A 24950-nucleotide genomic window follows, 5' to 3' on the forward strand; every position below is an offset into this window, starting at 1 on the left:
AACCCAACAACAACCTGACCCCCTCATTTCCTCCCTGAGAGATAAATTTTAATTTGCTAAAAGCCAACAAAGGAGAGGTGGGCCATATGTTCAGGTTGTCCCCTTTCTAACCACCGCTCCTCCCTTGAGCTGCACAATTTTTCCAGAAGCTTCTGCGTTCACTTCTCAGTGACAAACAGAAAACATGCTTCTGGTGACACAGATTGGATATAGAAGAACCCAGTTTGGGTCCCAAGGTTTGGGTTGTTTTTTTTTTCTGCTTATAAAATAATAGTTATCCTAGCTGAAGGATCACAGATCAAAGCCAGCCCAGGCAGGAAAGCCCAGGAAATTGTTATTTCCAATGAACCACCAAAAAGCTGGAATTGGAGGTGTACTTCAAATGCTGAAGCTCCAGCAAAAACATTGAAGGACGGTATCTAGGCCCTGAGTTTAAGCTCCAGGATCAGGACCAAAACAACACAAAACAAAAACGAGTAAACAGTGTCATTTATGCACTGGGCATATTTCCAGGGATGCCATGAACAAACTGCCCCACGCAGAGGACAGGCATTGTGTCTGCATCTCAACCAAGGACCCTGTGGCTGGGCTTTCTTCCTGCTCCTGCCTGAAGTCTGTGGGAACCCCACTCGGGCTGCTTTGTCTCTGCAGCGCAGCTTTCCTTGGCGTCTTTTTCCAAATCTTTCCCCTCAATCTCTGCTCCTTGTCCACTTCTTTTAAATTTTAATCAGTCACGGGGCTTGAACCCAGAGCCTGGGCGCTGTCCTTGAGCTCTTTCACTCAAGGCTACCACTCTACCACTTGAGCCATAGCACCACTTCTGGTTTTCTCCTGGTTGATTGGAGGGAAGAGTCTTACAGACTTTCTTGCTCAGGCTGGCTTTGAACCGTGATCCTCAAATCTCAGCCCCCTGATTAGCTAGGATGGCAGGTGTGAACCACCAGGCTCTTTGTCTACTTCCTTTTTTTTTTGCCTGTGTATGTGGTACTGAGGAATCGAACCCAGGGCTTGGGGCATGCTAGACAAGCATGCTACCACTAGGCCAGGCTCCTGGTCCTCTTTGTCCACTCCCCTGAGTTCTTTTCCCACCCACTCCTTCCTCACCTGCACAGCCAGGAGGAATTCCCCTGGAGCCAGGACTGGGGGCGAATCACCCCCAGCCCCCAATGCTCTCCTCCTTTGCTCTTCCCTCCTCCTTTTCAAAAATGAACTGCACACTGTATTCCAATTTACACACTGAACCAACATGCTTACCACGAGGGGCTGGGAGTGTGGCCTAGAGGTAGAGTGCTTGACTAGCACGAATCCCTGAGTTTGATTCCTTGGTACCACATATTCAGAAACAGCCAGAAGTGGTGCTTGTGGTCAAGTGATAGGTACGTTCCTTGGCTTTCTGAACATGTTTTGTGCTCTGTGGATGGACTAGTTAAGCAACTACACTACCTGAAGTGCTCAAGATGGCACCATAATGAACAGGTCATGTGTGTAATAGAAATGGAAACACCAGGGGGTCAGGTGCCAGTGGGTCACGCCTGGAATACTAGCGATTAAGTAACTGAGGTCTGAGGATCATGATTCAAGGACAATCAGGAAGGAGTGGGGGGGGGGGGGAATCTGGATACCACCTGAACTGCTAGCTACTCAGGATACTGAGATGGGAGGATCCCAGTTCAAAGCTAGCCTGGGTAGGAGAGTCTGTGAGGCCCTTATCTCCAACAACCACAAAGAGCTGTGTATATGTAATATATAAAGAATAGCCTGAAACTCAATCACCATCGGCTATGCTTGTTTCTGACACTAGAAGAGACAATAAATGAGTCTTAGTTAACAGGTGGGGAAGGTTCATACCTGCAATCCTTGCTATTCAGGCACTAAAATTAAGCCCCAAAATCTGTATTCATGCACATGATAGCATACATGAGTTCTTATCATTAGGACTCACGCACACAAATAAAAAGCATCTGACGTGGGCATGGTGTTAGCTCAAGCCTATTAACCAGAACAAGCAGCACACATAAGCATATATCAAGGGTTAATAAGATTATTCCTTTTTTTCAACCATAGAAAAGATAGCCTTGCAAACACAAGGCCTCAAAAAATTGGGTTAAGACTCAGAGTTGTTCCTCTCCACGGAAATCTTTAGTAAAAGGCGAAAGATTTATACGATCTGAAGAGAAACCAGAGTATGAGTGGATGCTCCAGTAAGTCACACCTCGGGTAACAGCAAATCCTATCACGCTGACGGTCGGTGGTGGATTACACGTGCGTGTGCCGCAAGGAAGACCGTTCCTATCGCTCTACCTGAAAGAACTTCTTTGCACACATCTAGGTGGAAAATGAAGTTTCACGTTGCCGTTTCGCACTTGTGCTGTGCGCAAGGCACGACGGGTATGCAAATGAGATGAGCTACTATCCCCGCCCTTTCCGCGCTCAGAGCCGCTGCGTGACCTTCAGGGGGCGAGGCCAGGGGACCGGTCAGACTCGGGTGTTGTCTGGTTTGCATTTTGGAATGTCTGGGGTTGAATTTCTTTAGGAGATCGCCATTAAAAAAAAAAAAAAAAAGAAAAATTTTAATTTTTAAAATGTTTGAAATTTTGATGTCAATTTTCTAAAGAAATCCGGAAAAAGAAAAAATATCGTTGGACACAAAATTCAGAGATAGTGAGGAATCCTCCCTTAGGTGGGAGTTAAGCGTCCGACCGAGGGAAGGGCATGCCGGGGTTTAATTTTTTTCTTTTTTTCCCCTAAATCCCATGGCAAGCATAAGAGTATGCAGTGGGTACCATACACTCGGTGGAGTATTCAGGCAACGTCTGGCTATCACTCTCAACTTGTGTGTTTCACGTTCCATATTGGAGACACTGTGTCTTCCTGTCCCTAAAATTCTGAGTATTGGAATTACACCGTCTTGGCTTTTTTTTTCTGTCTCTGTTGGGACTGAGGAATCGAACCTACTGCTTCATGCATGCTAGGCAAGCCCTGACCTACTATAGTGGCCACGCTCTTGGGCTATTTTTTAATTTCTTAACCCCTTTAAAATTACATTTTTGTTATGTTTAAAAAGTTGTACAAAGGGTTTACTTTGCAACCAGTCAGGTCCTCTCAGTGGCTGGCTAACACCCCATTTCAATCATCCTTCCCTATGCCCCCCCCCCCAACGAATCCCTGCTCTCAGTGGCGGTCAGCTTAATTTTTTTTGCCCGCCAGTTGCTAATGTAGACATTGCACACTCACTTTTCACACCATTGAAGTGAAAGGTGTGTATGTGCGTGTGCGCCAGAACTGGGACTTGAACTCGGGGCCTTGGCGTTTCCCCTCTAGGCTGACATTCTAACCATTTGAACGCTCCAGGCCCAACCTCCTAAGTACTAGGATTTCAGGCCTGGCTCTGTTCTGCTTCTTGAATTGGTACTTCTCACTTCTATTTCAACCATTTTGTACAACCATTTTGTAGTCCTGGAGGTTTTATTTAGTATTACCTACTTAAACTTCTTTATAGTAAACAAGACATTTTACAAGAATTAAACCATGTCTTAATTTTTCTTTTCTTTTTGCCTCTCCTCGATCTGGGAAACCCCCTCCCCCCCATCCAAGCTCACTTCTAGCCAGCCAATTTTCCCATACTCTTGCACGTTAGATTCCTATTCACAAACATTTTCTACACCCATTGAGCATGACAATTATTAGTAGAACACGTTCAACCAATATTTTGCAATTTAACACTTGCTATATCAAGGAATAATTTAACTGATAGAGGAACATCACCCACTACTAGAAGATAACATAAAGGACACCCCCATATAAATAAACTAATTATTAAAGCCTTATTTCTTACAAAGCTTTTTCTTCTGTACGTTCAGTTGCCTTAGTCAACCCACCAGCTCCTTTTCAACCCAGGCAGAAGGCAGAATTGCCTCAACGTAAAGTGCAAGTACACTGATCAATTATTGTCTTTCTTTTAAACAGGAAAATGTAGCCTTGGTAGACCCAAAAAGGCCTCAAAAAATTGGTTTATGACTCAGAATTGTTCCTCTCCACGGAAATCTTTAGTAAAAGGCGAAAGATTTATACGATCTGAAGAGAAACCAGAGTATGAGAAGCGGCAGCTGTGACACAGAGGCCTCAGAAAGCCTACTCCCTTTACATCTATGGTGGTTATTTTTTCTACAGAGGTGCTATATACAGGTTTCAGATGCACGTTTTTTAAGTTATATTTCATGGGTTGAAAAGATTCAAGCAATGAATAAGTACGGATTTCATGGAAAAAAATTCTCTTTGCGCTCGGTGCAATGTACTCTGGGTATGCAAATGAGCCCTGGATACTCGCCCCCGGGGACTTCTGGTCCACCTAGAGTAACTGGAAGCCCTGCAGACTTGGCTCTCTGGGGTTTAAACCTTGCTCTGCTCCACAGAAGGCTTCTGTATTTGGGTTTCTTACTTTAGGGCTTGGAGCATGCTGATTTTTTTTTTCTTCTTAATATAAAGGAGTCTGTAAGTACTCGGTGCCAAGAGAGGCGGCAAAGTCTGTTAATAATATCCCCCTAGTGGTCATTCAAAGCAGGCAGCGAGGCTGGCACAGGCGAAGGGAATCCAGGGGCCCAGCCTTTGATTTCCACCTGGGGCAGGGTCCCAAGACTTTATCCCATTGTTTCGAGTGCTACCCACGCTATTTGTTTGGGAGATGATAGCCTGAAACGAGCAAGAAATGCCTGAGAGTCGCGCAGATACATTGTATTTACAGGGCTGGGTCTGGAGCGCGCCCCGAGGCGCATGCGCTCACTGCCTCGTCCTTTGGTGTTTGGGTTGGGTTTCTTGGCTCCTAAGCTTTGGAATTCATTGGCGTCTAGACCTTGGTCCAGCAGGCCACCACCCACAAGGGAGTGAAGGAAAAGATGAGAGGCAAGCTGGGAGCTGATGGTCTGTCTGCACAGGAGTCTTGGTGGGGTCTCAAGGGCATCTTGGCTCAAACTGGGGCCTGTGCACGATGTGGCCCCATTTAAGTGTCCATACGCAGCTACAACAGGTCAGTAATTCCTTCTGCCATTGCAATGAGCAGTTCCCGAGAACTGTCCTGAATGTCAAGTTGAAAGGCGTAGGTTCTATTCCGCATCCCTAGACCATCTAGCTGAGAATGGAAGGATTGGTTGAAAGACAGAGGGAGACAGCAAAGACAGATGAGACCTCCATAAAGCCGGGGATGCAGACAAGGCTTAGGAGGTAACGCTATGGCAAGGCAGACCAGCCAAAGATCAAGACCCCTTTTTAGAGAGGATGAAGTTTATTGTCAGCAACCTCAACCAGGTTAGTGCTGGAAAGAAGTTCGGATCCCTACTGGATGCTGGTGACTCACGCCTGTAATCCTAGCTACTCAGGAGGCTGAGATCCGAGGATGGTGATTCAAAGCCAGCCTGGGCTGAAAAGTCCCTGTGAGACTCTTATCTCCAATTAACCACCAGAAAACTGGAAATGGAGCTCAAAGTGGTAGAGCGCTATCCCTGAACAAAAGAGCTCAGGCCCTGACTTTAAGCACCACTATTGAAAAAAAAATAAAAAAGAGAGGAGGAAGAAGAAAGAAGAGGAGGAGAAGGAGGAAGCTGTTGTTTATTTGGATCGTCAGAGAGGGAAAACACCGGGTTTTGTTCAAGCTGATTATACACAAAAAGGCATTGATCTGGGCTGAGAATGTGGCTTAGTGGTAGAGTACTTTGCCTGGCAGGCATGAAGCCCTGGGTTTGATTCCTCAGTACCACATACACAGAAAAAGCCAAAAGTGGTACTGTGACATAAGTGATAGAGTGCAAGCCTCAAGCAAAAGAGGCTCAGAGGGAGTACCCAGACCCTGAGTTCAAGCCTCAGGACTGGCAAAAAAAAAGGAAAAGAGTACTTTTTTTTTTTTTTTGGCTCTGGCTGTCTTGTCTTCTTTCTGCCTGTCCTGGGGCTTGAATTCAAGGCCTGGACACTGTCCTTGAGCTTTCTCAAGGCTAGCACTCTACCACCTGAGCCACAGCACCACTTCCGGATTTTTCTATGTATGTGGTACTTACAAATTGAACCCCAGGGCTTTGTGCATGTCAGGCAAGCACTCTATCACTAGGCCACACTCCTGGCCCCTTGTTTTTGTTTTCTTTTGCTCTAAGACTAGCGCTCTACCACTGGAGCTGAAGTTTCACTTTTGGCTCTTTGGTAGTTAATTGGAGAGAAGAGTCTCAGGGACTTTACTGAGGCATGAGGGTATTAGAATAAAGAAATAGATAGGGGAGCTTGTGCGGCAGCTCATGCCTGTAATCCTTGCTACTAACAGGGCTGAGATCTTGAGTTTGCAGTTCAAAGCCAGCCTGGGGCCGAGAGACAGATATATATATATATATGTATATATATATGTATATATATGTATATATATATATGTATATACAGTGAGTTTTGGAGCTTGAACTCGGCCTGAGCACTATCCCTGAGTTCTTCAGCTCAAGGGTACTACCCTAGCCTTGAGCCAAGTCCCACTTCCCAATTTCTAGAGGTTAATTGGAGATTAAAATCTCAGGTCCTTTTGTGCCCAGGCTGGCTTTGAACCTTGATCCTCAGTTCTCAGCCTCCTGAGTAGCCAGGATTACAGGCATGAGGTAAGGCGCCCAGCTCGGAGAGACTCTCCAGTTAATCACCAGATAACCGGAAGTGGTGCTGAGGCTCAAGGGGTAGGGTGGTAGCTGAAGAGCTCCGGGACAGCAGTGCCCAGGCCCAGAGTTCAAGTCCTACGACTATCCAAAACAGAAAAAAAAAGCAGATAGGGACTTCAACAGACCAGATCAACTTCAATGCATAGTTTAAGAGTGATGCCATGAAGAGCTAAGGAGAGTCAGGAGACACGAGGCATGCTGGGGGGAGAGGAGTGAAAGGTCCTGGGTGAACCTGGCTGGAGGGTACACAAAATATCTGGATGGGCTTTGCAAATTTTTTTATTTCAAATTGAAGTTATTTATGCAGGCCTGGTTCCAGGAATCTGTGGTGCAAACGCAGTGATCCGGTCCCGGTTCTGCCAGGTGTGGCCTGCCACAGGGAACTAAGGTGCAAATTTACCTGGAGGCGAGGGAGAGTGGGCTATCACATTTTGAGATTGCAGATTCCCATCAGCCTGGATCCTCAGATCTCAGCTTCCTGACTAGCTTAGGTTCACAGCTAGGATCACAGGTTTGAGCCACTGATGCCCGGATCTGGAAGTGTTCCCGCCAGAAGTTTCTGTGAGATTTTCTTTTAGAGGCTTGGGATGACTTTTGGGGGCCAGCAGGGACGCTGAACCTTGAGCAGCTGTGGGACTCAACTCAAGGTTGATGGCGAGCAGAAAAGGCTGGGCTTTCGGAGGGGGCGTGGCTTCCGCGGGGGGCGGGGCCGGCGAAGGAGCTGGGCGTGGCGGGCGTGGTCTCGCTGAGCGTGCCGGCGGCCGAGCGGAACCTGGAATGGGCGTGGCTAGCGACGGGGCGTGGCTTGGGCGGTCCGGTAACATCCGGAGGTAATGTGCCGTGGCGACCTCAAGCGGGGCGGTGGAGAGGTCGGCTCAGTCCGGCGTCCCACGCGTCGCGGCGGCTGAGCGCAGGCGGCGCCGCGGGCAGCTAGCGGGCGCTGGGGCTTCGGCTGCACGGCGGAGGGCGTGGCCAGGAGGCCGCGCGGACCCGGAGGGCTTGTGGCCCTGGGTCGGCACCCCTTGCACCGGACAGGTGTGTCCGTGTTCCCGGGCCAGTCGTTCTCCCCCCGCCCCACCCCCCGTGTCGTAGCCCCTCCCCGGGCCCTGGACGCCCTCCGGTCTAGAGCTCCCCCGCGCGTTCCGGGCCGGGGCTCGGCCAGCACGCGGTCTCCAGTCCCCCCCTGCTGGGGACGCTGGGCTGAGTTGGATCGTGACCCCTGCTCGGTCTTCTCCCCCAGAGCCTGGCGGCTCTATCCCAAGCTGGAAACCCTGGCCCCGGGAGGTCGGGCCCCGCTCGGATCTCTCACAGCTGGGCCCCGGAGCCCGTGCATCGCCCCCCGTTACCGCAGCGCGCCGGGGACCGGGGATGTGGTCGGCGTCCCCGTCCTCCAGGGCGGCCGGCCGGGCGGCGGCGGGCCGGGACGTGCTGGCCGCCGACCTCCGCTGCAGCCTCTTCGCCTCGGCGCTGCAGAGCTACAAGCGGGACTCGGTGCTGCGACCCTTCCCCGCCGCCTACACCCGCCGGGACTGCAAGGACTTCGAGGCCCTGGTGAGTGCGCCCGGGGCCTGGCGAGGCCCCCCGGCCACGGGATCCTCCCCTCCTCTGGAACTTTCCATTCCCCCGCCAGCTCGGCCTTGGGAAAGTTTTCCAGTAGCTTAAAAAGAACATTTTTTTTTTAACCTCCCCCTGCCCTGGAGTTGTCACACTCGTGGGTCCTCTAGACCCACCATCTAGACTTGGATCTCCGGGTGAAGTCACTAAGGGACGGGCTTTGTGTCAGCGCAGCCCATCCAGGTGTGTTGACTTCCCTGATGACTGACAAGGCCTTTCATTTCCTGGAGAGCTGTCATAGCATCAAGCCTTCCAGGTAATCAGTCCAATCGTTGTTGGGGTCACCGAGAAAAATAGAACTTACCACCACGAATAGAACACCAAAGCTAACCCAGCATCCTTAAAGACACCGAAGTATTACTGGGCCAAGATGTGTTAATTTATGTTTGTGTATATGCTGGTCCTGGGGCTTGAACTCAAGGGATGGGCACTGTCCCTGATGTGGTTTGTGGTTGTTTTTGCTTTTGTTTTTTGATCAGTTGTGGGGTCTGAACTCAGGGCCCTGGGCCCTGTCCCTGCATTGATTTGCTCAAGGCCAGTGCTCTACTACTTTGAGCCACAGCACCACTTCCTGTTTCCTGTTATTTTTTTTGGGGGGGGGGAAACAAGAGTCACATGGACTTTTCTGCCCAGGCTGACTCTGAACCATGATCCTCATATCTCAGCCTCTTGAGTAGCTAGAATTGCAGGTGTGAGCCACCCACACTCGGCTAAAGTATTGAAAGGCTAGCCAAAGTTACATATATATATATATATATATATATCAAGAAAAAATATATTTATATATATATATCAAGATAATACAAGAAAAAAAAGTAGGCCAGTGTCATTCATAAGGATAAATGAAAAAAATTCTTTATAGTTGGGCACCAGTGGTTCACACCTATAAACATAACTATTCAGGAGTCTGAGATCTGAGGATCATGGCTTAAAGCCACCTTAGGCGAGTTTATTAATCAGTTAACCAATTAACCAGCAAATATCTGAAAGTTGAAGGAGACATGCTAAAGTGATCTGGGACCAGCTGTGGCAGCTTGTAGGGAGCAGAGCAAAAGTGCAGGGCCCTAAATTCAAGCTTCAGTACAAACACACACAGAAATTCTCTACAAAACATTAAGATTGGGCCAGGAGTTTGGCCTAGTGGTAGAGTGCTTGCCTAAGGACTGTGCTCAGACCCTGAGCCCAAGCCCCAGGACTGGCAAAAAAAAAAAAAAAAAAAGCCAAAAGACAGTGCTTAGGCCCTGAGCCCTGAGTTCAAGCCCTAGGACTGGCCAAAAAAAAAAAAAAAGTTGTTCAAGGACAGAGCCCACACTTTGAGTTCAGGCACCAGGACCAGCAAAAGGAAACAAAGACAAACCACTAAGGAATATGACAAAATGGTAAAATGCTAGCCTTTAACAAGAGAGTTCAGGAACAGCCCCAGGTCCCTCAGTTCAAGCCCCACGATTGACAAAACAAAAAGCAAAAACAACAAAAAAACTACAGAGGTGCAGCATGGTGGCTCAGGCCTATAATCCTAGCTACTCAGGAGGCCGAGATCTGAGGATCAAGGTTCAAAGCCAGCCCGGTCACAAAAGCACAAAAGGACCTGAGATTCTTATCTCCACTTAACCTCTAGAAAACAGGAAATTGGGCTCTGCTCAAGGGTAGGGTTTTAGCTTTGAGCTCCAGGACAACGCCCAGGCCCAGAGGTAGGGCAATAGCCTTGAGCTTAAGAGTTCAAGGACAGCACCCAGACCGAGCTCAAGCCCCATGACCCTGGGAGTTTGGCCTAGTTGTAGAGTGCTTGCCTAGCAGGCACAAGGACCCAGGTTTGATTCCTCCATACCACATACATAGAACAAGCTGGAAATGGTGCTGTGGCTCAAATAGTAGGGTTCTAGTCTTTTTTTTTTAATAATTTTTTATTGTAATTAATAAAAGGGTTACATGATATGAGGGAAAAAAAACAGGGATAATGCTCAGGTCCTGAGCTCAAGCCTAGGATTGGCAAAAACAAACACACACAAATTCTAGGGTAGAGGTTGTGGTCAGTTGTGGAGATGGACCTAGCATGCCTGAGTTAGAGCCCTAGCACTAGAAACCCAAGACCCCAAAACCAAACTAGCAGATCCTGTCAGGTGCTGGTTGCTAATACCTGTAATCCTAGCTATTCAGGGCCTGAGCCCTGTCCTTGGACTTTCTCAAGGCTAGAGCTCTACCACTTGAGCCTCAGCACCACTCCTGGCTTTTTTCTATGTATATGGTACTGAGGAATTGAACCCGGGTCTTCATGCATGCTAGGCAAGCACTCTACCACTAGGCCAAACTCCCGGCCCTTGTCCTTGGGCTTTTGCAAGTCTAGAGCTCTACCACTTGAGCCACAGCACCGCTTCTGGCTTTCCTATGTATGTGGTACCAAGGAATCAAACCTGGGTCTTCGTGTATGCTAAGCAAGCACTCTACCATTAGGCCAAACTCCTGAGCCCAACTTTGCTAACTCTTGATTGCATGCACATATAATACCACTTACAGCGACAGTTGCATCCTATAGTTGAGCACGTTAACATTCTTAGTTTGAAAAGCTGAAGACTACACAAAACTCCCATGAGCTTAGACCATATTCTGTACAAAATTAAACAAGCTGGGCTGGTGGCTCATTCCTATAAAACTAGAGATGTGAGGATTTCAGTTCAAAGCTAGCTCAGGCACGGAAGTCTTCGAGACTCGTCATCTCCAATTGATAGCCCCCCCCCCCAAAAAAAAAAAAAGAAAAAGCTAGAAGTGGAGGAGTGGCTCAAGTGGTAGGGCACAAGCTTTGGGCAGAAAATCTTGGAGGGTCCCCCTGAGTTCAAGCTCAAGTATGGCACACAGATGCAAAAAGAAAAAAAAAAAGCCCCTTTTGAGTTCAGAGCTTTCAGAGTTTGGAATGATCTGGAAAGGAATTGAAAGCATGCGAATTTCCTCTGTTGAGGAAATGTTAGGGAAGGAGAAATAAGGAAGGCTTGCAATATTCCCATTTCACCACTAGAGGGGGCCTGGTTATCACTCTAGCAGAAGCCTTACTAATGGAGGTTTTCACCACTTCAGCTTGCAGATGTCCACAGGTTACCTAACCTGAAGGAACTTTTGCAATCCTCCGAAGACAAAGACCAGTGGGCCTGGGACCTGGTGAGCTGGATCTTGTCCTCCAAGGTCCTGACGATCCACAGTGCAGGGAAAGCTGAGGTGAGACTTCGATCTGTTAGGATCACAGCTTCTCCCAGGGTTCAAGACAGTAATCAATCCAGCAATTCCAAATCTCCCTTGTGAACCAGAGTGACTTGGCAGCTTGTGGAAAATACCAATTCCTGGGCCCTGGATTCAGGGGTTCTGAGCCTGTCTGGAGGACCATGTGCTGGCATACTGGCAGAGCAGTGCTGTGTGATCTTGAGCTGATTCTTGGGTGGATTTCAGCATCTGTTTCTTCCTCTGTAAAGTGGAGATTTTACTAGGATACTTCCTCAGGAACTGTGGGATTGAATTCACACTGTGAGCAGTGCCTAAGCAATGGAAAATGTTGAGTTGGTTCCCCTTTATTTAGGGAGTACTGCAGATGACTCTGATAAAAGAGGACTCTACTTTTTTTTTTTTTTTTTGGCCAGTCCTGGGGCTTGAACTCAGAGCCTGGGCACTGCCCTTGGGTTTTCTCAAGGCTAGAGCTCTAGTATTTGAACCAAGCAATCGAACTCAGGTCTTCATGCGTGCTAGGCCAAACTCCCGGCCCATCCCCATTTAAAAAAAAAAAAACAAAAACCAGTGTATTTTATTTCCCTAATGGCATTGCATCTCTTTATGTTTTCAAGTTTGAAAAGATCCAGCAGCTGACCGGTTCCTCTCACATGGCTGTCCCTGCCCCGGACTTCCTTTTTGAGATTGAATACTTCAACTCCGCCAATGCAAAATTTTATGAAACCAAAGGAGAACGAGAGCTGTTCTACGCCTTTCATGGCAGCCGCCTGGAAAACTTCCATTCTATCCTCCACAGTGGCCTTCACTGCCACTTGAACAAGGTGTCCCCAGGGGCCCCAGCTCCCATGGGAGGGAGTGGGGCACAGGGGTAGGGACCGGAATTCTGGGGGGGTTGGTAGAGAGCAGAGTGTGGGTGAGTGTGTTTGCCTAACCACTGAGGGTGTGGTCTCAGAACAGCCTTTTTTTTTTTTTGGATGCTTAATTGGAAATAAGTGTCTCATAGAAGTAACAGTGTCTCTTGGAAGGTGGAAAAAAATGCAGAATTTTACGTTTACAAATGACCTGAGACTTTTTTTTTTTTTTTGCCAGTCCGGGGCTTGAACTCAGGGCCTGAGCACTGTCCTTGGGCTTTCTCAAGGCTAGAGCTCTACCACTTGAACCACAGCACCACTTCCAGCTTTTTTCTGTATATGTGGTCCCAAGGAATCAAACCCAGGGCTTTGTGCAAGCTAGGCAGGCACTCTACCACGAAGCCAAACTTTGGGCCCCTTAGGTGTACCTTTGACCTCTTGAGCCTGTAACTTACAAGGTCTCTAATAGATTGCTATGGTGCTGACAGACTGAGGAGTGTCAGGGGTGGCCAGGCTTGGCTTTCTATATACATCCTGGAAGGCATTACAAAAGAAAATGTCACTGGAGGGCCAGTGCCTCTTACCTGTCATCCCAGCTGCTCCTGAGGCTAAGATCTGAGGATCATGGTTCAAAGTCAGCCTGGGCAGAAAAATCCCTGAGACTCATCTCCAAGTAACCATCCCCAGAGAGCTAAAAGTGGAACTGTGGCTCGGATGATACAATAGTAGCCTTGCACACACACACACAGAAAAGGTTAGGGACAGCGTCTTCTCTTCCCCTCCTTCTCTCCCTGTCTCCTCTCCCTTCCTGTCTCCTCTCTCTCCTGTCTCCTCTGTCCTCTTTCCTCTCTGTCCTCCTCTCTCTCATCTCCCCTCTCTCCCTCCCTCCCTTTCCCTCCCTCCCTCCCTTTCCCTCCCTTTCCCTCCCTCTGTTCCTCTCCCTCTCTCCCCTTCTCTTCCCCTTCTCTTCCCCTTCTCCTCCCCTTCTCCTCCCCTTCTCCTCCCCTTCTCTTCCCCTTCTCTTCGCCTTTCTCCCCCTCTCTCCCTCTTCCCAGTCCAGGGGCTTGAATTTGGGGCCTGGGCTTTGTCTCTGAGCCTCTCTGCTCAAGGCTAGCACTCTACCACTTGAGCCACGGCATCACTTCTGGCTTTTTTCTGTGTTTGTGGTACTGAGGAATCGAACCCAGGGCTTCATGCATGCTAGTCAAGCACTAAGCCACATTCCCAGCCCCTGCTGAGGTTTTCTGTGTACAAAGGCTCTGTGTATTAAGCACCAAGGAAGCTGTAGCAGCTCTTCTCAGCTGGAGGAAAGGGCAGGGCAGGTAGTGGGGAGGCTGGGGGTTGTTCTTCCAGCCTTGTCTGTGAGAGGCTGGCTCCAGGAGCAGGGGCTTAGTGGGGGCTGATGCAGCCCTGAGGCTAGCTGAGCCGTTCTCATGCCTGCTGCATCTGATTAATGCTGGGGGTTTGCTTGTTTACGCTGGCTCTCACTTTATTAGTCTGGCTAGGCCACTGGAACCAAGGGGCCTCTGCCTTACCCTGGAGATGTGGTCTTCAGGTTAGTGGTCTCATACACCAAATTATCATCCTCATCCTCCCTCCTCCCCCCCCACTCCCTCCCTCCCTCCCTCGCACCACCCTCCCTCCCTCTCTCCCTCTCTTCTTCTTTCTCTCCCTCTCTCTTTCCCTTTCTCTTCCTCTCTCTTCCTCCCCCTTCTCCTGCCCCTCCTCTCCCTCTTCCCCCTCTTCCCCCTCTTCCCCTCCCCCCTTTATTTTGATGCTGGTTCGAGGCTTCGGGTTTTAGCTGCTTAGCAGCATCTAAGAACTCTCGAGTGACTCAAAACTATCTCTGGATGTCGGGTGCTCGTAGCTGTCACACCCTGCCTTACTAGCTTTCCATCCTGGGGGTGGGGAGAGAACACCAACTTAGCACCCATCACCAGGGAGCTGCATCCTAGAATCTATTTTGGATGTCTCTGTTTTGTTGTGAGGCCAGGGATGATACAGCAGGCCTCCCGGCCTTCCACATGCCAGGCCAGCCTGCCCTCTACCACTGAGCTAACACCCCCGGTGATTTTTCTGGAAATCATCTTGGCCATCACCATCAACACAAAGCATAAAATTTACCCTTCCCTTCATGTCTGCTTCTCATCTGGTTACAGTTTCTTGTCGCAGAAATTCCTTTCTTTTCCAAGTAATGACTCAGATTGTCCTCTCTGGCAGGTAGAACCTTTCCCTGCATCGGGGTGTGACTTGACACACACATCGGCCAAATGATGCTCTTTCCTTCCTTATTATTCTTTGTTTTGTTTTCCTTTGATCACTAGTGGGGCTTGAACTCTGGGCCTGGGCACTGTCCCTGAGCTCTTCAGCTCAAGGCTAGCACTCGACTACTTTAGTCACAATGCTACTTCCGGATTTCTGGTGGTTGATTGGAGATAGGAGTCTCATGGGGGGCCGGGAGTTTGGCCTAGTGGTTAAAGTGCTTGCCTAGCATGCATGAAGACCCAGGTTCGATTTCTCGGTACCACATACGTAGCAAAAAGCCAGAAGTGGTGCTGAGGCTCAAGAGGTAGAGCTCTAGCCTTGAGAAAGTCCAAGGACAGTGCTCAGGCCCTGAGCTCAAGCCCAGGACTGGCAAAAAAAAAAAAAAAAAAAAAGAGTCTCATGGACTGTTGTGCCCAGGCTGGCTATGAACCGTGATCCTCCGATCTCAGCCTCCTATGTAGCTAGGGTCCCAGGGGTGAGCCCCTGGTGCTGCTCCTGGCTCTTGCAGGAGCCTAAGTTTCTTTTCCTCAAGCTTTTTGGTGATTCATTGATAGGAGTTACATGCACTTTTCTACCTGGGCTGGCTTTAAATGGAGATCCTCAAATCTCAGCTTCCTGAATAGCCAGGATTACAGGTGTGTGTGTGAGCCGGGGGTGGCTGGCTTCACAGAAAGTTTCTCCAACTTGCCTGCTTGTTGGAACATCCAGGCTGAACTCTGTTTGGACGCATATCTCTGGGCTCTTTCACTCATCCATGACCACAAGGTAGTGCAGGTTTGCCAGGCCGGGTGACCAAATCTGCAGTCAGCTAAAGCATTGCCAGATGGGAATGTATTTAGTGAAGAAACCCTCACCAGGAAGTCATAGGTGTTTCCATCCTATTGTCATGCCTGCTGGTTTTTTTTTATGCCTGGGGCTTGAACTCAGGGCCAGGGCACTGTCCCTGACATTTTCTTTTGCTCAGGGCTGGTGCTCTGCCACTTGAGCTATCGTTCCACCTCTGGCTTTTTGATTGATTGTTTGCTGGTTAATTGAAGATAGGAATCTCATGGATTTGTCTGCCCTGGCTGGCTTTGAACCTTGATCCTTAGATCTCGGGGTCCTAAGTAGGTAGCATTACAGGCATGGGTGAGCAGCGCCTCGCCAGTGTGTTATGTCCCGCAGTGTCAGCTCTGCTCACCCCTGTGCTTCTTCCTTTTGGGCCTCTGCCCCACAGACATCGTTGTTTGGAGAGGGGACCTACCTCACGAGTGACTTGAGCCTGGCCCTCATTTATAGTCCCCACAGTCACGGGTGGCAACGCAGCCTCCTGGGACCCATCCTCAGCTGTGTGGCTGTGTGTGAGGTCATTGACCACCCGGATGTCAAGTGCCAAGCCAAGAAGAAGGGTAAGTGGGTATTTAGTTCAAGCCTGGCTGCAGGCCCTTCTGCTGGGTGTCATGTGTTGGGGGTGAGGGGCTACTGGAGAGCGCAAGACAGCGGGCTGCCGGAGAGGAGAGAAAAGTCTACATAGGCATTGAGCATGGATGGATGTGGTCACTAACTACAGGTCTGGGGCAGGGAGAGCCAAGAGGAGGCAACAGGGCCCACAATTTCCTGAACCATTTGGATAGGGCATGGTGTCTCTTCTTGTGTGTGTGTGTGTGTGTGTGTGTGTGTGTGTGTGTGTGTGTACTGGTTGTGGGGCTCAAACTTGAGGCCTGGGTGTTGTCCCTGAGCTCTTGTGTTCAAGGCTTGTGCTCTACCACTTGGAGCCACAGCATCTCTTCTGGTTTCCTAGTGGCTCATCAGAGACAAGCATCTCATGGTCTTTCCTGCTTAGGCTGGCTTTGAACTGCAGTCCTCAGATCTCAGCCTCCCAAGTAGTTAGGAATACAGGAGTGAGCCATCAGCATCCAGGGGCCCTGGTCTGGAAGTAGGTCTTATTTGTGGTTCAAAGCTACCCCAAGCAGGAAAGAAATCCACGAGACTCTGATATCTCATTAACCTGCCCCAAAGCTGGAAATGGAGAGCCTTGAGTGGAGAAGAAAGGATAGCAACAATCAAACTATCAAACTCTGAATTTAAGCCCTAGTACCAGCACTAAAAACAAAACAGTATTTACTAAGTTAAAATCGAAGGATACCAGGTCTAGACCCTCTGAGCCACCCTGATGTGTGCTGAAATGAAGCCCCCAGTGGATAAGAGGGGTATTTGAAATTAGAAAGAACAAGTTCAGGGATTTGCAGGGAGTGGTGAACTGCCCCCACCCTTCTGTACAGCCCTGATGTGTTCTGTAGACTGTTTTCCCCTGGCCTCCTGCTGTGTTGTCCTGCTCCAAGACAGAGAGGAGTCAGAGAACCATCATTCCAATCTCCAAATGGGCCTGTCAGTTTGACTCTAAAAAGGAGAATTTCAGAAGACAGATTGTTCTGGCCTCTAATGTAAAACAACTGGGATCCTACAGACCTAGCCCAGGTCTGCCACCGCCCTCCCAGACCAGACAGCAGGAATATGTTTGCATTTGTATTTCTTAGGAACTTTGTACACAGTGACATGAAACATCCAAACTAAACCTCACAGCCTCTGCTGGCACGCAGCTTTGCTCTCTCCTCGCCATCCCACCCCCCGCCCCCCGCCCCGCCTCATCGCGAGAAACTGTTAAAGTTATTAAAAGAAAAGTTAAATCCAGGCCCTGGTGGCCTATAATTCTAACTCAGATCTGAGGATTGCAGTGTGAAGCAAGTTCATGAGACTCTTATCTCTAGTTAATCACCAAAAACGCTGGAAGCAAAGATGTGATTCAAGTGGTAGAGTACTAGCCTTAAGCATAAAAGTTTAGGGTCAGCTCTCAGGTCCTGTGTTCAAGTTCTGGGACTGGCACAGAAGAAAAGGAAAAAAAATTGTCTTGCCAGTTACTGGTGGCTCATACCTAGCATTATAATCCTAGTTACTCAGGTAGCTGAGATGCCACAGCAGAAAGATCCCTGAGACTCTTATTTCCAGTCAACTAACAAAAAAGCCTGAAGTGGAGCTATGGCTCAAGTATGGTACAGCATTAGCCTAGAGTGAAAAAGCCCAGAGACGGTGCCCAGACACTGAGTTCAAGCCCCAGTAACTGCACAAACAAATTGAAATCTCATTAGGAAGGGTGAAAGAAAAGTATTCTAGGAAGCTCAAATCTAGTGTGGATTATTATTTGATTGATTGATTGATTGGTTGCCAATCCCAGGGCTTGAATTCAGGGCCTGGGCACTGTCCTTGGACACTTTTTGCTCAAGGTTAGTGCTCTGCCACTTGAGCCACAGCACCATTTCTGGCTTTTTTTCTGTTCATGTGGTACTGAGGTATCGAACCCAGGGCGTCATGTATGCTAGGCAAGCGCTGTACCACTAAGCTTCGTTCCAAGCCCTAGCATGATTTACTCAAGGCTTTATTCCGGATCAAGCAAGCCCTCTTGTCAGTGTTAGCATCATCATCATCATTTTCACATTTGAAAGCAGAATGCCATGCTTACTAGGTAGATTCTCTATCACTTGAGGCATATTTTTGTTTGTTTGTTTGTTCTTATTTAGTTATTCTTCAGATAGAGTTAACTCACACCACAATTCTCCTACTTACCTTTGTATAGCTAGAATTACAGGCATGTACCATTATGTCCAGCCCTAGCCTATTTTTATTGTCATAGTTGTCAGTTTGCTTCTTCCCTCTGCTTTCCCCCACATAGTTGAGTTTTATTCTTTCTTGTTTCTCCTCCTGTCTGCCTGCCTGCCTTCCTGCGTCTCCTATTTGGAAGCTATTTAACACACACACACACACACACACACACACACACACACGCACACACATACACCCATTGCTCGGTGTGTCAGGGCTTCTGTACCTTAGGATGAGGTGGCTTGGTTCATTTCTGTCCTCATTTGCTTCTTCAGTTGTATTTCCCTCATTTAGATTCCAAGGAAATAGATCGTGGAAGAGCCAGGGTGAGGCATAGCGAGGGGGGAGACGTGCCCCCTAAGTACTTTGTGGTCACCAACAACCAGCTGCTGCGCCTGAAGTACCTGCTGGTGTACTCGCAGAAGCAGCCCAAGAGGTAAGAAGGAGCGAGGGTCCTGCCTGGGGGCCCGGAGAGGACGGAGGGGCTGAATCCACACACTGATTTTGTCTTCTCCCCCTGCTTAGCCCCTGGCCTGATCAGGCCTCCACTTTGTTTGAAGCGTTGACAGCAGGCTTCAGGATAGGGAGGAGGGGAGGAGTCTGGGCTTTTCTCAAGGTTAATGCTCTACCACTTGAGCCATAGCACCACTTCCAGCTTTTCTATGTATGTAGTACTAAGGAATTGAACCCTGGTCTTCGTACATGCTAGGCAAGCACGTTACCACTAGGCCCAACTCCTGGCCAGTACTTTTCTTTTCTTTCTTTCTTTACTTTTTTTTTTTTTTTTTTTGGTCAGTCATAGGGCTTGAACTCAGGACCTCGGTTCTGTCCTTGAGTTTTTGGGCTCAAGGCTAGCAGCACTCTACCACTTTGGAGATAGTGGTCTCACAGACTTTCCTTCTTTGCCTGGCTTTGAATGGAGATCCTCAGATCTCAGTCTCTTGAGTAGCTAGGATTATAGGTGTAAACCACACACCTGGAAGGTGTTGAAGCAGGGGTTTGTAGCTCGGTGGTAGAGTGCCTGCCTTGTATACTTGAGACTCTGGGGTTTATTCCAGTGCTATAAGAGATAAAACAAGCAAAGTGAACACTGTCCTTGGGCTTTCTCAAAGCTAGAGCTCTACCACTTGAGCCACAGCACCACTTCTAGCTTTTTCTGTGTATGTGGTACTGAGGAATTGAACCCGGGTCTTTGTGCATGCTAGGCAAGTACTCTACCACTAGGCCAAACTCTTGGCCCCTCAGCTGATTTTTTTGATGTAAAAATTCCATTTGTTCCACCCTTCTCCGTGAGCCTTTTTTTTGTTAGTTTGCTTTTTGTGCTGGTCCTGGGACTTAAATTCAAGGCCTAGATGCTGTCTCTGAATATTTTTGACTAAGACTAGTGCTCTATTGCTTGAGTCAAAGCTCCACTTCTTTCTTTTTAGACATTCATTGGAGATAAGAACTGGGCCCTGGTAGCTCATGCCTGTAATCCTAGCTACTCAGGAGGCTGAGCCCTGGGGATTTCGGTTCAAAGCCAGCCCAGGCAGGGAAGTCTATGAGACTCTTATCTCCAGAAAACCAAAAGTGACACTGTGGCTCAAAGTGGTAGAGCTCTAGCCTTGAGCTGAAGAGCTCAGGGACAGCAGCCAGGCCCAAAGTTCAAGCCCCATGACTGAAAATAAAAAGAGTCTCATGGACTTTCCTGCTCCATGTGATTTGGAATATAATCATGAGATCTCAGCCTCTTGAGTAGCCAGGTTTATAGGCATGAGCTGGAAGTGTGTACTTAATGCACAGTTGGAGGTCTTATAACCTCTCCCAATGGGTCAGAGAGGATTTCCCCAGCTCACATTTATATTTATACATGTGTAGAGTGAAAAGATCTTTTTTTACTAAATAACCTGTTACCATCTGGGCCAGATTCCCTGATGAGGGTCATTCTTTTAGATACTGAGTCCTTCTTAAGGGCAGTTGGGTTATGAAAGGAAGGAAAAAAAAAAAAGAACTTAGAAAAGGGGAATTCAGGATGAGCTCATTGCCTAGCTGTCCTTGTACATTTAGAAAATGTTCTGTTGAAAGACTCTTTGATGCCAGAGCAAACAAAATCCCAGATTTCTCTAGGAAGGCAGCACGAAATTTCTTACAGCTCACGCAGAGAATGAAATTCATCATTTCATCTTCTTTGAGCCAGAACTTGTTGTCTATACTTCATTTTTTTTTTTTTTATGTTTTTCTTCTATCACCAACCTCACTCATTTTCTTCTTCAGCAGGGCCTCAAGCCAGTTCTCCTGGTTTTCCAGCCATTGGTTTCTGGTCATGATGTCCCTGTATCTGCTGCTACTGCTTTTAGTGAGCATTATCAACTCTAATTCCTTCCAGCATCTTTGGAATCGTGCAAAGAGATGATTATGTGGGCATTTGGTATGGATAACCGTCTCAGCCACGTGCCTTAAAATCTTCATTCTCTACCTCTGGTTCTTCACTTCAGCCAAGCCAAGTCTGAGGACCAATTAGAGGACCACAGGACAACTTCACAGATGCCATAAATGGACTGATGGCCTTTGAAGATGTTCCCAGATGTACTTTAGTGACATTGTGTATAGGGGAATGTCTGGCTCTTCAGTGGAAGGTTCTAGGGGTGCCCTTTTATTCACTGCTTCCTAAATAGTCTTCTGGAATTGACTTTTTTTTCCCCCCCAGCCAGGGCCAAAGGAAAAAGTCCTGCCACGTTTAAGAATCAAGTATTCAAGCTGCCCGTGGTATGTTGACAGTCATTCCTGGCAGAGGTCGGATGTTTTCTAATGCCTTCTGGAAGATTGATTGTGTGCAGTGGGAATTATCAATCACCAGGCAAGCAGTTTCCTTGTTTTGACTCAAGACACCCAAGAGAGACAGTCCTGTTTCTCATAAAAAAGAAAAAAAAAAAACACAATTCAGTGAGGTTGTTTTGGATGCCGTCAGCTTTTGTGTGCCAGTGCAAAACATTTTAACAATTTTCTCAAATCAACAAACAGCCTTCTGCTCTACTAGCAGGCAATAGAAAAGGAATCAGGCTTTTTTTTTTTAGACAATGAGTAACTCAAGTTGTCTTTTCCTACAAACTACTAACTGCTGATTGAGTGCAGCTGAGGAGCAACCAAATCCTTTCTACTCTGGAAAAAAAAAATAGCTGTTTCACAAATTAGTCTCTGTGAGCTCAGTACAATGGGGAAATTTCTAAACCAAGAGCACACCATTTGGCCAAGATCCATAGTGTCTTTCATAGCTGTGTTTTAGACAGAGGAATCTGGAGTGGCTGGTTTACTGGTGTCTTTAACCTTACCAAGCTGCCCTGATTGTGGCCTGCCTGTCACAAGTGCCATGATGCTGGTCTCTAGGGATTAGGAGCCTGCCCCAGTGTGCCATGTTATCTGCCAGAATCAAGCGTTCTTCAGAGCCATTCCAAGTCTTTGGGACTTGGCCTGGACTTTAAAAAAAGTTTGTAGCAGGGACCGGAAGTTTGGCCTAGTGGTAGAGTGCTTACCTAGCATGCACAAAGACCTGGTTTCAATTCCTTGGTACCACGTACTTAGAAAAAGCCAGAAGTGGTGTTGAGGCTCAAGTGGTAGAGCTCTAGCCTTGAGAAAAATCCAGGGACAGTGCTCAGGTCCTGAGCTTAAGCCCAGGACTGGCAAAAAAAAAAAAAAAAAAGTTTGTAGCAAAAAAAATGTTGTAGGGGCCAGGAGTTTGGCCTAGTGGTTAAAGTGCTTGCCTAGCATGCATGAAGACCCGGGTTCGATTCCTTGGTACCACATACATAGACAAAAGCCGGAAATGGTGCTGAGGCTCAAGTGGTAGAGCTCTAGCCTTGAGAAAGTCCAAGGACAGGGCTCAGGCCCTGAGCTCAAGCCCAGGACTGGCAAAAAAAAAAAAAAAAATGTTGTAGCTGGGCTGGGCTGGGAGGGCTTGCCTAGTATACACGAAGCCCTGAGTTTGATTCCTCAGTACCACATATACAGAAAAGGTGGAAGTAGCACTGTGGCTCAAGTGCTAGAGTGTTAGCCTTGAGCAAAAAGAAGCTTGGGGGGGGGGCAGGAGTTTGGCCTAGTGGTAGAGTGCTTGCCCAGCATGCACGAAGACCCGAGTTCAATTCCTCGGTACCCCACATACATAGCAAAAAGACGGAAATGGTGCTGAGGCTCAAGTGGTAGAGCTCTAGCCTTGAGAAAGTCCAAGGACAGTGCTCGGGCCCTGAGCTCAAGCCCAGGACTGGAAAAAAAAAAAAAAAAGAAGCTTGGGGATAGTGCCCTAAGTTCAAGCCCCAGAACTGGCAAAAAGAAAAATAAAAATTAAAAACAATGTGGCTGCACAGAGAGCCACATCCCATGAAGAAGTCTCCATTTCTTCTCCCTGTTGGCTTTCAGCCATAATGGAGCTTCACTTATATGGCAATGAGATTGCTGTAATGAAGGTGGAAGCATTAGCTACACACTGGTGGCTCCTACCTCTAAGCCTAGCTACTCGGGGGGCTAAGATCTGAGGATTGTGGTTCAGGTCATGCTTGGACAGGAAAGTCTGTTAGACTCTTCGATTTCCAGTTGACTAGCAAAATGCTGGAAGTGGAACTCTGGCCCAAGTGTTAAGAGTGCAGTCTTGAACAGAGAAACTAAGGGACAATACCCAGACCATGATTTCAAACCACAGTACTGGCACGAAAAAAATTAGCAGGGTGCAGTGGCTCACACCTGAATCCTAGCTACTCAGGAGGCTGAGATCTGAGGATCAAGGTTCAAAGCCAGCCCTGGCACAAAAGGACCTGAGACTCTCATCTCCAACTAACCTCTAGAAAATGGGAAATGGGGCTTGGCTCAAGGGTAGGGTGGTAGCCTTGAGCTAAAGAGCTCAGGGACAGCACCCAGGCCAAGTTCAAGCCCCAAGACCCACCCAAAAAAAAATTAAAAGTAGGGAAAAAATTATTTTCTATACTTTGTAAAGTTGTGAAAGAGCCACTGTCACAGTTTTTACATTGAATATTGGAACATTTAAAAAAATAAAGGTATTTTCCTAATTACTAAGGTCTGACTATTTTCAGCTTCATCACAAATTTGCTCTGTTCAGCATGTTATAGTCAAAAGCTGGGCGTGGATTGGGAATGTGGCTTAGTGGTAGAGTGCTTGCCTAGCATGCATGAAGCCCTGTGTTCGATTCTTCAGTACCATATAACAGAAAAAGCTGGAAGTGGTACTGTGGCTCAAGTGGTAAAGTGCCAGCCTTGAGCAAAAGAAGCTCAGAGACAGTGCTCAAGCCTTGAATTCAAGCCCCAGGACTGGCCAAAGAGAAAAGAAAAGCTGGTGTTAGTGGTTGACACTTGTAATTCTAGGTATTCAGGAGGATGAAATTTCCGAGGGTCACAGTCAAAAGCCAGCCTAGGCAGAAAAATCCAAATGACTCATTGCCAATTAATCACAGAAAAAGCCAGTAGTAGAGCAGTGGCTCAGGTGGTGAAGTGCTAGCAAAAAAGCTCAGGGACAGCAGCACCCAGGCCCAAGCCCTAGGATCAGCATCAAAAAAAAAAAAAAAAAGTATAGTGTGAGCCTTAAGGACAAAACCCATTTGGGGCTCTGAGGAGTTACATCAGCTCAGAACTAGGGTAATGGGCACACCGTGGGCAATCTCTGGGGACCTATGAATGGAGAGATAGGAAGAAGGAAAACTCTGAATGAGGCTTAGACACCCTCAACCCAAGGCAGATCTCAAAAGTTCAAGGGCTGTAGGATAGGCCAGAGTGGTGGGGGGCAGGGTTGGGGGCTCCGAAGGCTGTGGCGGGGCCTCGTGCCTCATCAATGGAGAAAGAAGTAACCTCTTCCTAGAGTGAAATACCCACAGGACAAGAGTTTGCCTGGGACTGGATGGCAGAGGAGACTGAATGGGCATTCAGTTGGGGCCCCTAATGTCTTGGTGTTATGAAATGTAATGTCCTCAGAGCATTTGTCATCAGTGCCACTGTCCAGAGTACCACTCTGGAAGAGATGGTGAGTGGGTCTCCCAGATGAAAGGCATGCTAGGAAGGGCCCAGTGGGGTTTTGAATACATAAGAAGTGTGTAGAGGAGAAAGACACGTCAGAGGGTCGATTCAATATCTTTTTCTTTGTTCCCTGCTTGGGGGTTGAACTCAGGGCCTGGGCATTGTCCCTGAATTTTTGTTTTCAAGGCTAGCATTTTACCACTTGAGCCTTTGTGTTACTTGCAGTTTTTTGGTGATTAATTGGAGATAAGAATCTCATGGACTTTCTTGGTCTTGGCTAGCTTTGGACTTTGATCCTCAGATCTTGGCCGATGAATAGCTAGGATAATAGGTGTGAGCCATCAACTCGTAGCTTTCAGTGTCATTTCAGATGAATCCATTCCATTAAACAAGATTGTCTGCAAAGCCAGGAGTGGGTGGGGAGTTGGTACTTGAAGATTATGATTGAAGCCTGCTACTGGTGACTCACACCTATATTTCTAGCTCCTCAGAAGGTGTGATCTCAGGATTGTGGTTTGAAGCTAGCCCAGGCAAGAAAGTCCTTGAGACTCCTATCTCCAATAAACTACTTAGAAAAAAGCCACAAGTAGTGCTTTGACTCAAGTGGTAGAGTACTAGCCTTAAGCTCAAAGAGGGTCAGGGACAGCACCCATGATCCCTGAGTTCAAGTCCCAGGACAAGCAATCAAAATCAAGACTGTGATTGATGAA

General features: G+C 47.9%; 1 protein-coding gene and 2 non-coding genes across 4 annotated transcripts; 1 reads left to right on the forward strand and 2 right to left on the reverse strand.

Moving 5' to 3' along the window:
- Positions 1-2071: 2071 nt before the first annotated feature.
- LOC150046341 (U5 spliceosomal RNA) lies at positions 2072-2187 on the reverse strand. The gene has a single exon (XR_016532646.1). It is a non-coding gene; the product is annotated as a U5 spliceosomal RNA (small nuclear RNA).
- A 1787-nt stretch (positions 2188-3974) lies between these two features.
- Positions 3975-4094, reverse strand: LOC150046342 (U5 spliceosomal RNA). The gene has a single exon (XR_016532647.1). It is a non-coding gene; the product is annotated as a U5 spliceosomal RNA (small nuclear RNA).
- A 3664-nt stretch (positions 4095-7758) lies between these two features.
- Parp16 (poly(ADP-ribose) polymerase family member 16) lies at positions 7759-21813 on the forward strand. 2 transcript variants are annotated; one of them, XM_090358181.1, is made up of 6 exons: positions 7759-8225; positions 11358-11495; positions 12113-12319; positions 15831-16002; positions 18545-18686; positions 20504-21813. In XM_090358181.1, exons 1-6 carry the CDS (start codon positions 8043-8045, stop codon positions 20640-20642), a joined length of 981 nt encoding a protein of 326 aa, XP_090214307.1. In that variant the 5' UTR covers positions 7759-8042; the 3' UTR covers positions 20643-21813. The 2 variants fall into 2 exon arrangements, with proteins under 2 accessions (XP_090214307.1, XP_090214308.1); XM_090358182.1 differs by having other exon boundaries at positions 20507-21813.
- The last annotated feature ends 3137 nt before the right edge of the window (positions 21814-24950 follow it).

Source organism: Megascapheus bottae, chromosome 25 (assembly GCF_031878675.1).
Source record: "Megascapheus bottae isolate mThoBot1 chromosome 25, mThoBot2.hap1, whole genome shotgun sequence".
Classification (NCBI taxonomy): Eukaryota; Metazoa; Chordata; class Mammalia; order Rodentia; family Geomyidae; genus Megascapheus; species Megascapheus bottae.